This window comes from Stomoxys calcitrans, chromosome 1, assembly GCF_963082655.1.
Source record: "Stomoxys calcitrans chromosome 1, idStoCalc2.1, whole genome shotgun sequence".
Taxonomy (NCBI): Eukaryota; Metazoa; Arthropoda; class Insecta; order Diptera; family Muscidae; genus Stomoxys; species Stomoxys calcitrans.
This window is the reverse complement of record NC_081552.1, coordinates 146,530,029-146,545,126: the sequence shown is the minus strand read 5'-3', so window position 1 is coordinate 146,545,126 and position 15,098 is coordinate 146,530,029. Positions and strand designations below refer to the sequence as shown.

Sequence of the window (15,098 nt, the reverse complement as noted above, 5' to 3'; positions counted from 1 at the left end):
AATATACGACCATAGCAACATGGGGCTCAAATGAAAGGTCTTTGAGAGTAAAGCACGAATCTGATATCAATATTCGGGAAAAGAGTCTATGGGGCCACGCCACCCCCACAACACCACCCAGATAGGAAGTATTTACTGACTATTGCAATATGAGGCTCAAATAAGAGGGTTTTTAAAGTGGAACACGAGTCCGATAAATATTTTCAAGGCCATCTCACTGAGTGGCCGCCCATCCCACAAAACACCCCCCAAGCCGGTCGTGTTTGCCGACTATGAAAATATGGGGCTCAAATTAAAGGTATGTGGGAGAAGACCACGTATCTGATATCAACATTAGGAGCTTACTGTCTAGCGGACGTCCCACCACCATAACAACCCCCAAATAGGACATATTTGCTCACCAAGACAATTTGGATCATAAAGAGAGTGGAACTAAATATTCATAGTTTTTAGGGCCAATACCTCAAACTGGACACATTTGCTGACTTTTGCAATAAGGGAAAGGGATCACCCCTTTACCAAAACACCACCAAAGGAAAAAAATTTTCCCACCATGCCAATATGTGGCTCAAATGAAAGGAATTTGAGATTAGAAAAAGAATTTGATAACCTGAAACCTTTGATAATCCTGTAAACTCCTTTTAAGCCAATGACAATATAAGGTTTAAATAAATGGTATTTTAAAGAAGAGCGCGATGCTAATATTTATATCATGAGAATATCGGGCTGAAATAAAGTATTTTGAGAATGAAGTACACCTTACATCCAAACTTAAATTCGTAGACCAATTAAGATCATATGGGATTCCGATAAAGGCACTTATATTGTTAAACTGTTAGTCAAGCGATATACTATTTTCGTAGCATGGTATTTCACTAAAGCTCTTTAATTGTCTAAAATAAATATTCCAAGGAAACTTTTGTTGCATATAAAGTAAAAAAGGCGCAGCAGAGCGGGCCCGGGTCAGCTAGTACTTTATAAAAATCTAAGTCAATATTTTCGTAAATTCGGTGCATTTATAATCAATTGCCAACCGAAAAGACCAACTGTACTCATTAGGGTGATGATTCTTTTTCTCAAAAATAATTTCCCGTATCATGAATGAATCAGTTCTTGCCTATTAATTCCATTCCAAGGTCATGCACAAACCACTTTGTGAAAAAAATAAAATTTTTCTTTCATTTTAAATCATATAAATCCAAAACTGAAAAATGTGTCATGTCTTATAATCTTCGCGAAAACCCGCATAACGAATGAATAAAATGAGATATTGATCGTAGAAATCGATTCACCTGTCTCGTTTATATGTAGAATTAGTTGAAGGTATAGCGTTTTGAATTGAAAGTACAGTGATGGCCATATAATTAGGGACACCGTTTTAAATTTTGAAAAATTTACGTTTCATTGAAATTAAGTGAAAAAAAAAAACAAAAGCGGGTTAAATTTGGCCGGGCCGAATCTTGAAAACCCACCACCATGGATTGTGCTAAAAATTTATACATAATAAATTTAGTTGAAGGGCATAATTTTATTCTATATTCCAAACTTCGGCTCTAAGGACTCCAGAAGGCAAATCGGGCGATCAGTTATTACAGGAGCTAAATCTGGTTATAAACCGATTTGGACCGTACTTGGCATAGTTGCTGAAAGTCATAACAAAATACTACATGCTCAATTTCAGCCAAATCGCACAAAAATTGCGGCTTGAAAGGGCTCAAGAAGTCAAATCGGGAGATCGGTTTATATGGGAGCTATATCAGGTTAGAGATCTATTCGGACCGTACTTGGCAAAGTTGATAGAAATTACAACGGAACACCACGTGCAAAATTTCAGCCAAATTGGACAAAAATTGCAGTTTGTAAGTGCTCAAGAAGTCAAATTGGGAGATCGGTATGGGAGCTATATCAGGCTATAGACCAATTTGAGCCGTGCCAGTTGTTGGAAGTTATAACAGAACACTACGTGCTCAATTTCAGCGATATCGGACAAAAACTGCGGCTTGTAAGGGGTCAAGAAGTCAAATCGGGACATGGATTTATATTTGAGCTATATAAGATTATGGGCCGATTTGGATCGTACATGGCACAGATGTTGAAAGTCATAGCGAAACACTACGTGCTCAATTTCAGCCAAATCGGACAAAAATTGCGGCTTGTAAGGGCTCAGGAAGTCAAATCGGGAGATCGATTTATATGGCAGTTATATCATATTATATAATGATTCGGACCGTACTTGGCACAGTTGGAAGTCATAACAGAACACTACGTGCAAAATATCAGCCACAGTTCGAAGTCATAACAGAACACCGCTATCGTGATTTCGACAGACGGAAGGACGGACATGACTAGATCGACACAGATTAGGAATGTATACACTTTATGGAGTATAAGACGAATATTTTGAGGTGTTACAAACGGAATGACTAGATTAGTATACCCCCATCCTATGGTGGTGGGTATTAAAAAATTTATTGGTAATCCCATAAGACATGATCAGGAAAAAGTGTATATAAACAAGAAAAAGCCCGGCCCTGTCGGGTCTTGGGAACCCATCATCAAGGATTCTGCAAAAAATTATACAAAATGAATTTAGTTGAAGGGAATGATTTTATTCTACACACCAAACTTGAATCAATCCAGCAAGAATTAAAGCTTCTAGGAACCGGTTTACATGGAAGCTATATCTCGTTATAGACTGATTTGGCCCGTATTTGGCACAGTTGTTGGAAGTCGTAACAGAACACCGCGTGCTAAATTTCAACCAAATCGGACAAAAATTGCGGCTTCCAGGGGCTCAAGAAGTAAAATCGGGAGATCGGTTTATATCGGAGCTATATCAGGATTTAGAACGATTCGGGCCGTACTTACCACAGTTTTTTGGAGTCTTAACAAAACACTACAAGCAAAATTTCAGCCAAATCGGACAAACATTGAGGCTTCCAGGTACGCAAGAAGTCAAATCGGGAGATCGGTTAAGGTTATAGACCGATTTGGGCCGTACTTGGCACAGTTTTTGGAAGTCTTTATACAATACTATGTGCAAGATTTCAGCCAAACCGGACGAAAATTGCTGCTTGTCTCAAGAATTAAAATTGGGAGATCGGTTTATATGGGAGCTATATCAGATTATAGACAGATTTGGACCGTACTAAGCATAGTTGTGGCAAGTCATAACAGATCCCTACATACAAAATTTCATCCAAATCGGACAAAAATTGAGGCTTCCGGGGGCTCAAGAAATCAAATCGGGGTATCGGTTTATATGGGAGCTATATCTAAATCTGAACCGATTTGCAATCTTCAATGACCTACATCAATATTAAGTATCGGTGTGAAATTTCAAGCGGCAATCTTTGCGCGTTCCAACTATTGTGATTTCGACAGACGGACGTCGGAACGATCAAGAATATATTTACTTTGTGGGGTCTAAGACGAATATTTCGAGTTGTTACAAACGCAATGGCTAGATAAGTATACCCCCATCCTATGGTGGTGGGAATAAAAAATATTGGCGAAGAAGTTTCTGAGGTTCATAAAAAAACAATGAAGTATTTAATTCAATTTTTGCTTGAATAGCTAATTCGGCACACTTAAGACCAAAACAGAATGTGAGCGTTGAGCTTTGTTTTTAAGTATCGCTTTGCAAAAATGCAACTCTGCACACTGATTCCACAAAAGCAAATCAGTAAAGTTAAAAAATGTTCAACTTTGATATTTGAAAATGAACGTCATTCAGGGCTGCCACATGTAGATATTGGTTTTAGCAGTTAAAAATTGTTTAACTTTAACGTTTTGCTTTTGTGGGATTTGTGTGCAGAGTTGCAATTTTGCAACGCGATGCCCAGAACCAAAGGTCTGGGCATCGCGAGTTTTTTAATAGGGTTGAATACGGTGATCTGAGAGGGTTAGACCAATAAATCTATGTTTTAATTAGAAAAACTCGGGTTTAACGTCACTGGAGGCACATTTTGAAGCATTATCTTCCATAATAACGAATGAAGTTGGCATGTTGTGAACCCTAAATGAGTTCATTGCTTTCTCTATAGAGCTATTCAAATGGTGATCCATACTTGTAGTATTCTTACGTTTAGGAACCACAATATACCATGAATATGCTCCCTTAAGCCATTATGTTACTTCCATCAGGATTTATAGCCTTTAAAGTATACTGAGGATCAATTTTTTTGTTTGGAGGACGACCATGCAAGTCAAAAACAAGTAAAAAGGCGTTAAGTTCGGCCGGGCCGAACTTTGGATACCCACCACCTCGGATATATAAGTAAACCACCTTTCATCAAAATTCGGTGAAAATTGCATACCTTATGCCCTATAGCAGCTATATCAATATATGTTCCGATTTAGACCAAATTCTAATAAGTAAAAGTTATTGTTCAATTGTATATAACAAAATATTGGTCTTTTTAGAAGTTATATCTAAAAATAAACCGATATGAACTATATACGACACGGATGTCGAAAAGCATAGTATAAATCAGTGTGTCAAATTTCACTTTAAATCGAGAGATCGGTCTATATGGCAGCTATATGCAAAACTCGATCGATCTAGACCAAATTGCAGAAATATGTGGAGGGGCTTAACATAACCCTTTGTTCCAAATTTCGGCAACATCGGACAAAAAATGCGTTTTTTATGGATCCAAAACCTAAAACCGAGAGATCGGCCTATATGGCAGCTATATCCAAATCTGAACCGATCTGGGCGATATTGACGGAATATGCCGAAGGGTCCAAAACAACTCACTGTCCCAAATTTCAGCAAAATCGGATAATAAATGTGGCTTTTATGGGCCTAAGACCCTATGTTGGAGGATCGGTCTATATGGCAGCTATATCCAAATCTGAACCGATCTGAGCCATATTGACGGAATATGTCGAAGGGTCCAAGACAACTCACTGTCCCAAATTTCAGGAAAATCGGATAATAAAAGTGGCTTTTATGGGCCTAAGACCCTAAATTGGAGGATCGGTCTATATGGCAGCTATATCCAAATCTGAACCGATCTGAGCGATATTGACGGAATATGCCGAAGGATCCAAGACAACTCACTGTCCCAAATTTCAGCAAAATCGGATAATAAATGTGGCTTTTATGGGCCTAAGACCCTATATTGGAGGATCGGTCTATATGGCAGCTATATCCAAATCTGAACTATCTGAGCCATATTGACGGAAGATGTCGAAGGGTCTAAGACAACTCACTGTCCCAAATTTCAGCAAAATCGGATAATAAATATGGCTTTTATGGGCCTAAGACCCTATATTGGAGGATCGGTCTATATGGCAGCTATATCCAAATCCGAACCGATCTGAGCCATATTGACGGAAGATGTCGAGAGGTCTTAGACAACTCACTGTCTTTAATTTCAGCAAAATCGGACAATAAATGAGGCTTTTATTGGCCTAAGACCCTAAATCAGCGGATCGATCTATATGGGGGCTATATCAAGATATAGTCCGATATAGTCCATCTTCGAATTTAACCTGCTTATGGATAAAAAAAGAATCTGTGCAAAGTTTCAGCTCAATATCTCTATTTTTGAAGGCTGTAGCGTGATTTCAACAGACAGACGGACAGACGGACGGACATGTCTAGATCGTCTTAGATTTTTACGCTGATCAAGAATATATATACTTTATAGGGTCGGAAATGGATATTTCGATGTGTTGCAAGCGGAATGACAAAATGAATATACCATCCGTCCGTCGGTGGTGGGTATAAAAAAACGTAACTCTCAGAATATTTATAAGGCCATAACTCCTGATGGAGGCAACATAATAGATATGGGTGCATTTTCTAGGTAGGCTGTGGTTCCTAAAAGTATACTCAAATAATGGATCACCATTTCCACAGAGATATAGGGGAAAATGCAATGAAAGAAGCTCAACGCTGTCTTTTCAATGGGCAGCAACGGTGTGCCATCAGCTTTGCTCTGAGAGCATTAACATCCCGACCCCATGCCAGCCAGGAATCCACAAGGCTATCTACAATAAAAGAAAGCTACTCGGGTGAAGGATTACTTGGTAAGCACGGAGAAGAAACTCCTTGAGAACAGAATCGCAGAAGGACTATAGAATGTTTAAGATGGTTTATTCTTTGGGCTGGATTTGGAGAGAAATTATGACCAATTAAAAGCAGCCGTCACATCACCGAGAGGAATAAAATCCCTTTTGTAAAGTTTAGCCAGATCCTAAATATCTGCAATACACTCCAAAACTCTCGTACCATTCTCACTCTTCCTGCGTTTATTCTGATGCCTGATGCCCGGATCAGGTTGCATAAAAAAAATCGTACTCAAGATATTTTAAAGATTTAGAAGAACTTTCTGTAGCTCTAAATGACTACCCATAAGCTCTCAAATGCTTGACGTTGGAAAAAATATGAATCTCCAATCAACATTTCCCGAAACAAAGTTATACAAGAGTTATACAACTTCTGCCGCAACAAGGACAACCACCCACTAAAATTCATCCTCTCCAATGACAACGTAAATATTAAACTTCCTAGTGTGTTTGATGATCCAATGTAATGTTACATATATGTAGCTCTTAAGTTTGTGTTCAATTATATAACTGCTTATAGTGACTTCTAAAATTGCCCAAAATGTTGAAATAAAAATTTGAAATCATTTTGTGCGTGAGGTTTTTTTTTATTGAATCACCCTATATGTACGATTTTATCTAATCTTATATAAAAATTCACCCAAATATGATGCAGGGATATGAGGTTGTAAAATAAGTCGCCACCCTAGTACTCATACATTGCAATACCATAAAAGAGCAGAACTACGCAAAGTCGTTTTTACCCAGTACGTAGGCACACACGCACACACGCTCACTTTGTCTTTAAGTGTCCTTTCGTATGTACTATAAGGTAACATAGCACTGTTCGCAGTGGCTCTTGACATATTCGTTGGTGCCATCCAAGTACTTCCTAACGCTAAAAGTGTTTCCCATTATGTTGTTGTGTAGCTTTTGTATCTGTAGAAATTGTAACGTGTAAGTTATGAAATTAAGTCGTGATTGTCCATTAATTAATTAAGTATGTCAAGATGTATATGATGCTGTATTGCGGATGCCTCTAGTAAACTTGAATCATAAATTCCAGGATCGTTCATTTGCATTCCATGGCCAAGAGTATCCGCTTAAGCGGCTGATACGCCCACCGCCTTCGCCTGAAAACTACATGGCACTGAAGCGTATGATAGAAGAAGGAAAACTTGATATTCTCTATCTATGAGGATTGGGGTAATAGTAACTTTCACTTATAAATTTCCCCATCCCAAAGGCTGGCTAGTTGAGAAAATTTAAAGTTCTTTCACTTTGCAAGCTGGTAAAAACGTATCAAGTCAACTGAAAACAAAACTAGCCCTTTTTAAGTTATGACCACCATAAAATGAAAATTGCTCTAAAGTTCCTCTTATTTGTCTTGTTTCAACAAATATTATTATTCAACAGTTCAGTTTGTAATCGCAATTGTACATCTATCGCATGCGGTATTTTATTTCTACTATCAAAGATAATACCAAATTGTTAAGCATTCAAATCTATTATGTTTTTTACAAATTCAGGAGTTGTTTAAGAAATGAAAGATGAGTGGTAATTACTTCTCACATTAAAGTTTTTTACTAATTCTAAAATTTACTACATTTAAAATTTGAATTCTTTCATTTCTTAAAGTTTTCCCTGTTGCCTTTAGCAATATAATGCGAGTTCAGAGCTAAGAAGGAGTTCACAGAGGTTCTCTACAGCAGTTTTTAGCAATTTTGTAGAGGTCAAAACTCAGGAACAACGGGGCAAGATATCCACCTATTACTTCTTCTTTGAGGCTAAAGGAGTCCAAATTTCCTTAAAAATCCAGAGTGGTTGATTTTGTATGTTTTTTCCATATACATATGTAGGTTTAAATGTAGTAAAAGCTTAAGTAGAGTAATATTTTAGGCTTACTGATCCTTGTAGTTTGATAAAATATTTTCCAAAAAACATTTCTAGACAAAAATATAATTTTCAGGTACCGTTTATAAAGGCAAACAAGTAAAAGCGTGCTAAGTTCGACCGGGCCGAAACTTACGAACCCACCATCATGGATTCTGCTAAAAATTTATACAAAATAAATTTAGTTTCAGGGCATAATTTTATTCCGCATACCAAATTTCTGTCAAACTAGCAAGAATTAAAGCTTCTAGGAACCGAGCAAGGATAATCGAGAGAACGGTTTATATGGAAGCTATATCAGGTTATAGACTGATTTGGACCGTATTTGGCACAGTTGTTGGAAGTCGTAATAGAACACCACATGCAAAATTTGAGCCAAATCGGACAAAAATTTTGGCTTATAAAGGCTCAAGAAGTCAAATCGGGAGATCGGTTTATATGGAAGCTATATCCATATTTGAACCGATATGGCCCATTTAAGATCCCCCACGACCTACATCAATTCGAAGTATCTGTGCAAAATTCAAATCAAGCTGCTAGCTAAACGCGTTTTTACTATTCCTTTGTTTTTCATGCTGAGGATATGGAAAGAACATTTTACCCAACTGCTAGTGTCCGATGTTGGCGGCGAAGAGGATACCGCAGAACCAATCCCTGATGATGGTATAGAATGTTTACCTCCTAGTCAGAATGAGGTCCAAGTAGCAGTAACCCGACTAAAGAACAACAAGGTAGCAGGAGCCGACGGGTTACCCGCTGAACTATTTAAGACCGGAGGCGACACGCTGATAAGGCGTATGCATCAGCTTATCTGCGCAATCTAGCTAGAAGAACCCATACCCGATGATTGGAACCTCAGCATACTATGTCCCGTATACAAGAAAGGAGACAAGTCGGAATGTGCCAACTACAGAGGAATAAGTCTCCTCCCCATCGCATACAAGATACTCTCGAGCGTACTGTGTGAAAGATTAAAACCTAAAGTCAATGAGATAATTGGGCCCTATCAATGCGGTTTTAGACCTGGTAAATCCACCCGAGACCAGATATTCACACTGCGCCAAATCCTGGAAAAGACCCGAGAAGGATAAATCAACACCTACCACCTCTTTGTTGACTACAAAGCCGCCTTCGATACTCCTTTACGTTCAAAGGTATTTCAAGCCATGTCTGAGTTTGGTATCCCTGCAAAATTAATAAGACTCTGCAGGATGACACTTGCTGATACGCGTTCCTCAGTAAGAATAGGAAAGAATCTCTCCGAACCATTTAATACCAAACGAGGTTTCAGACAAGGAGACAGCCTATCGTGTGATCTCTTTAATATCCTGCTGGAGAAGATTATACGAGATGCAGAAATGAATAGATATGGCACACTAATCACAAGAGAGCACATGCTACTTGCCTATGCCGACGATATCGATATCATAGGTCGGACACCGGAATTAGTAACTGCAGCCTTTGAAAGAATCGAAAGAGAGTCAGTGAAAATGGGTCTGGCAGTAAATGGAGATAAGACGAAATGGATGGTCTCCACTCCCAAAAAGCCTTGTACAACCGAGCAGATAAAGAACATGGAAAAAGTTGGGAATCACAACTTTGAGATAGTCAGTAACTTTATCTACCTCGGCACCGCCGTAACCGAAACTAATGACACCAGTTTTGAGATAAAGCGAAGAATAATACTGGCAAACAGATGCTACTTTGGACTAAGTAAGCAGTTGAGAAACAAGGCCATCTCTCGACAGAAGAAGACTACACTTTACAAGACACTGATACTACCCGTGCTGTTATATGGTTCTGAAGCATGGGTACTTGTGAAAGCAGATGAGGCAGTGCTTGGAGTATTTGAGAGAAAGATTCTTCGTAAAATATATGGACCAGTTTGCGTTAACGGAGAATATAGGCGACGTATGAACCACGAGCTGAATGACGACGATAGCATTGTTACACGAATCAAAATACAACGGCTGCGTTGGCTAGGTCATGTTGTCAGAATGGATGAAGAAGCTCCAGCAAAGAAGTCTTTTGAAGGCAAACAACCAAAAGCCCGATGAAAAGATCAAGTTGTGGGAGACACCTCGAAACTTGGTGTCAGAGATTTTAGAATGAGCGCAGAAGATCGAGGCGCTTGGAACGCTATTCTACGTTCGGCTAGTGGAAAAAATATTCTGTCATAGCCAATTAAAGTAAAGTAAAGTAGCTTAACGCGTTCGACCGCTATCATTGCTTCGACATACGGACGGACGGACATAGCTAGATCGACTCAGAATGTCGAGGCGATCAGGAATATATACATTTTATGGGGTCTTCGATCAATATTTCGAGGTGTTAAAAACGGAATGACTAGATTAGTAAAATCCCATCCTATGGTGGTGAGTATAAAAACTAACGCAACCACTAGGATTAAGTATTATTTACGAATTTATGTTGTTTTTTTATCGAAAAATTATAGACTTGTAGTCCATAGTTCGCTTTGGTTCGCCATGGATGGCATTGGTCAAGTTCTTTAGACGTTTTTTTCATTGGTAGATTCTAAAAGGGTTTAATTAGAGGCCAAGAGATCAGTTTATAAGGAGCCCAAACAAACTCGAAAAGTATGTAAGTCATAGCAGTAAACCGCCATCAAAATGTCTAACAATATTATGGGTATTCAAGAAGTCAAATCGGTTTTTATGGAATATCAGATTTCTGACCAATTGGGAACAAACGAAGCACAAATGTTGTAAATATATCATAACAAAATTTCAACCAAATCAAATCAAGTATAAGGCCATAAAAGAAGGCTGTATTTAATAAAGTACATTCAATTTTCCTTCTAGGGGTTTTTGTGAGCTTAACATCGCATATGAGAGCTTTATTGTACATAGAAATCGGCAAATTTACAGTTCCATCGGTAAGAGTAACTCTTGCAAAATTTGGAGCAGATAGCTTCATTCATTTGGAAAATACGTTGTAAGGTATTTTTCGTGATTATCAAAATTGCGAAAAAGTCGACGGCGATGAAACAATAAATAAGCTCGGTTTTTTTCCAAAAATAACGCAAATTTTGCATTTCTTAAGTAAGTGATTATTTATTCATGGTTCATCAAAGTTCTCAACCACAATACTATGCATTTATGTCAACGTAGCGTTATTTCGCCCAAAACGACAAATGTCATATCGCCCAATAGATCTATTTATTCCTTCCAATTATTGCAAATATACAATCCCACAAAGCCATATTCGATTGTCTGAAGGATCTACGTATAACAGCCAAGCTGCAGTATTTAGACATTTAACAACTCGGTTGCATCGTAAAAATTACAAAAACTAAAGTTTAACAATGTTAAAAAAAGAAACAAAAAATTATTCACATTTTTTTTTTTAATTCAAGGACAAGGCCGAACCCATTCTATTTTCGCTTGCGTATAATTTACCTAGGCCATTGGCCTTCCCCGGCGAACCAACACGCTCTTTAAAAGGTTGGAATAATAGAAGACGCATCGCTTTCAGGTTTATTGAGAGGCTTGGTGCGAATGATCTTAAGACTCTCACTAGAGGGAAAGAGACTCCATAAATTGGGCTCGGGGATTCGCTGTCACCTGGAGGGCATGCCACGCCTAAAAGAACTAGGACGAACAATAGTAGGATGAGTAGAAGAATCTTTGCTTTTGTCGTTAGGGATAGTTTGGTGATGACAGTTATCAACAAGGGAGAACAACAGGGCTGCATACCTAGGAATAATTGTAGTGGCATAGTCAATGGACTGTCAGCAGTATACCCCGATGTCCTTGCGGAATTTTTTGGGTCGATGCAGGCTGGTATCGGGGCCGATACAGTCTAATTGCCTTCGGAGATCAACGCTCAAAATAAATTTATCGTTGTGCGCTAAAAAAAGATTGGTGAGATCTGGCCAGATGCAGCACTAGATTTAGTAGATATTTCGTCTCGACCAATGGTGCATGCTAGGATACCAAAGATTCCCTACTATTACTCAGCAGTTTTTGCTGAACACTTGCCTGAGGAACTATCGACCACATTGCTAAAGTCCGGCGGATTGCAGGAGACTGAAAAGACACCCACACAGGGTAGGTCACAATGCTGGACTGGGCTCAATGTCAGCGGGGAAGCACTGAACTCAGAAAGGAAGAGTAGTTCCACAGCATTCTCACCTGCCCCTGGATGCGTACGGAAACTCATCATGAAAAGTTCTAACGAATCTTGTGAGGATGAACTCCTGGTGGAATCAGAAGACGAGGCTAACACAACAGTGGTGGAAGTTCTGAATCCTGACTATGGTCCGGTTTCTGCAATTAAATTTTCGCCGTTGTAAGGTCGCTTTGGCGGCACTAAAGGTCCTCCTGATGGCCTGATGGAACCATGGGTGTGTGGAGCAATGGTACGTGGACTAAGAATTTCGGGATTTATACTTCTCAAGGGTATGGGAATTGGAGACACAGAGCCTGTATTTTTGCAAAGAGTAGTCTAAATAATTTTCTTCTTCCGTCGCTAAGCGCTGAAGATTCAGTAGTAGCCAGCCCTGGAATAAATGAATCTCATTATTGGCTGGCTTCTCTATATGGCACAAGATTCAGATATGTCGCCTTCAAACCTTAAGTCGCTGGTTGAAGCCGCTTCTGTAGAGAAGAAGAGCCTCATTGTAGGAAGTGATGCTTATGCACATCACCAGATATGGGGAAGTTCGGATGTCAAAAAGGGGTGAGCTGCTTATTAAATATATTATAATTTGCAATCAATTTGCAATATTATTTGCGGAGGCCACGGTAGCGCAGAGGTGAGTATGTCCGCCTATGACGCTGAACGCCTGAGTTCGAATCCTGGCGAGACCATCAGTTTAAATTTTTAGCTCTGGTTTTCCCCTTCTAATGTTGACAACATTTGTGAGGTAATATGCCATGTAAAAACTTCTCACCAAAGAAGTGTCGCACTGCGGCACGCCGTTCGGACTTCGGCTATAAAAAAACCCCCTTATCATTGAGCTTAAACTTGAATCAGACTGCACTCATTGATGTGTGAGAAGTTTGCCCCTGTACCTTAGTGGAATGTTCATGGGCAAAATTTATAAATTTACATAATTTGCAATCTGGCGATTTGCATTGGAAGATATAGGTGGAAGAATATGCGACTGCGAAGTGTTGGATGAACACAGCTTCTCTGATCATCGTTATATTAGTTCAGCCTTGGAGAAAATACTGCAGTAGTGGTCCCTTGGCTAAACAGAAGAAAGGCGGTTTGGGATAAATTTCGGCACAAATTCTGCACGTCTCTCCCATCTAGACAAGAAAAGGAAACTGCGCAGGGTATTGACAAAATGGCCAGGCGGATCACGAAAGCCTTGAATGACTCGATTGTGTCAGCATGTCCTAGTGCCAGGCCAAGGGGCAAACAGCGACCGCCATGGTGGACCTCAGAGCTGGTCGGTCTAAGGAAGGACTGCAGAAAACTCTTGGACAGAGCGAAAGCCGCAAGACCACCACACGAACTACTCGTTGATACACATTTCCCGAGGAAATTCACCAACGGACAACGTGGTGCAAGAAGAGATTGTCACTGGTAAGCATTCGTAGAAGGTTATTAGGGAAATTGTGCCTGAGCCGAAAATTCTTTGGGCGATAAGAAGTTTCGACTCATTTAAGTCGCCAGGCCCTGATGATCACCGGTTGAACTACAAGCTGTTTCTGATAAACTGGTTCCTTGGCTGAGGGAAATATACCCTGCTTGTATCAGCATGTCATATATAACTGTGGGATAGAGAGACGCGAAGGTCATTTTGCATTCCGAAAGCAGGAAAACCTTACCACACGAAGGCGAAAGATATCGTCCTATTAGTCTGTCATCCTTTATGCTGAAGTCTCTTAAGAGGTTAATTGAAACTTATCTTAGGGTAAAAATCCCTGGCGATGGCCTGTCGCGGCAGCAGCATGCATATAGTAAGCGTAAGTTCACTGAAACAGACCTTCACGACCTAGTCGGATACATAGAGGGTTCTCTCGCTGTCAAGGAATATAGAATGGTAGCATTTCTTGACACTGAAGATGCTTTCCATAATGTAAAACTGACGTCAATCATGAAAGAGTTGGAGTTTCTAGGCTTCAACTCTACCGTAAGAACGTTTATTAATAACCTACTTACTAAAAGATGCATAACGGCAGGCTTGGGATCTGTGGATCTAAAAATATGGGTCAGCAGAGAAACACCTTAAGGAGGTGTACTGTCTTAGGAATATAGCAGTTAACAACATATGTCGCTGGAAGAAAAAGGTGTTAAAATCGTCGCTAAACTGATGACGTGGCAATTGCGGTTAGAGAAAAGTTTCCCAGCACTCTAAGAAATATATTGGGTTGCCCAAAAAGTAATTGCGGATTTTTCATATAGTCGGCGTTGACAAATTTTTTCACAGCTTGTGACTCTGTAATTGCATTCTTTCTTCTGTCAGTTATCAGCTGTTACTTTTAGCTTGCTTTAGACAAAAAAGTGTAAAAAAAGTTTTTTTGATTAAAGTTCATTCTAAGTTTTATTAAAAATGCATTTACTTTCTTTTAAAAAATCCGCAATTACTTTTTGGGCAATCCAATGCATAAGGAAGATCTACGTGCAACAGTGAAGTGGGCTACCGAAAGTGGTCTAGATATAAATCCGCGCAAGACAGAAGTAATTCTTTTCAGCAGGAGATACAAATTGCCTACAGTGGACCCTGTCTCCTTGGATGGAGAGAATGTTCCATTTACAGAAAGCGCAAAATACGTGGGTGTTTTGCTGGACAGGAAATTGAACTTTGAATCCAACATTTTGGAAAGGTCAAAAAAGGTCACTCTTGCCTTATACACCTACAAGAGGGCCATTGGCAAATAAATTAAGGGTTTAGACCGCGCGTCATGCATTGGGTATATACTGCAGTTGTCAGACATATAATGCTGTATGGTGTTGTGGTCTAGTGGATGGCGCTTCAAAAGTCCTCCTACTGTTCAATAGTCAACCGGATCCAAAGGATGGCTTGCTTGTGCAACATAGCCGCACTTAGGACGACACCATCTGATGAACAGAATTTAATACTACCTTTAGCCTCTGGACATTGCGGCTAGACAAATTGCTGCTACCATTGCCGTGAGGCTAAGATCATGTCATGTGGCGGCTACGGCCCA

General features: G+C 39.5%; 1 protein-coding gene across 10 annotated transcripts in view; it reads left to right on the top strand.

Annotated features, from left to right (window-relative positions):
* Positions 1 to 15,098, top strand: part of LOC106089736 (potassium voltage-gated channel protein Shab) — a 666,380-nt gene that overhangs the window by 562,183 nt on the left and 89,099 nt on the right. Inside the window, exon 10 of one of the 10 annotated variants that reach the window (XM_059360503.1) lies at positions 7,127 to 7,266. The exons of the other annotated variants lie outside the window; for them this stretch is intronic. Coding sequence (XP_059216486.1) covers positions 7,127 to 7,258 — 132 coding nt within the window. The 3' untranslated portion in view covers positions 7,259 to 7,266. The remainder of the gene's footprint in view (positions 1 to 7,126; positions 7,267 to 15,098) is intronic. 10 annotated transcript variants of the gene reach the window in all.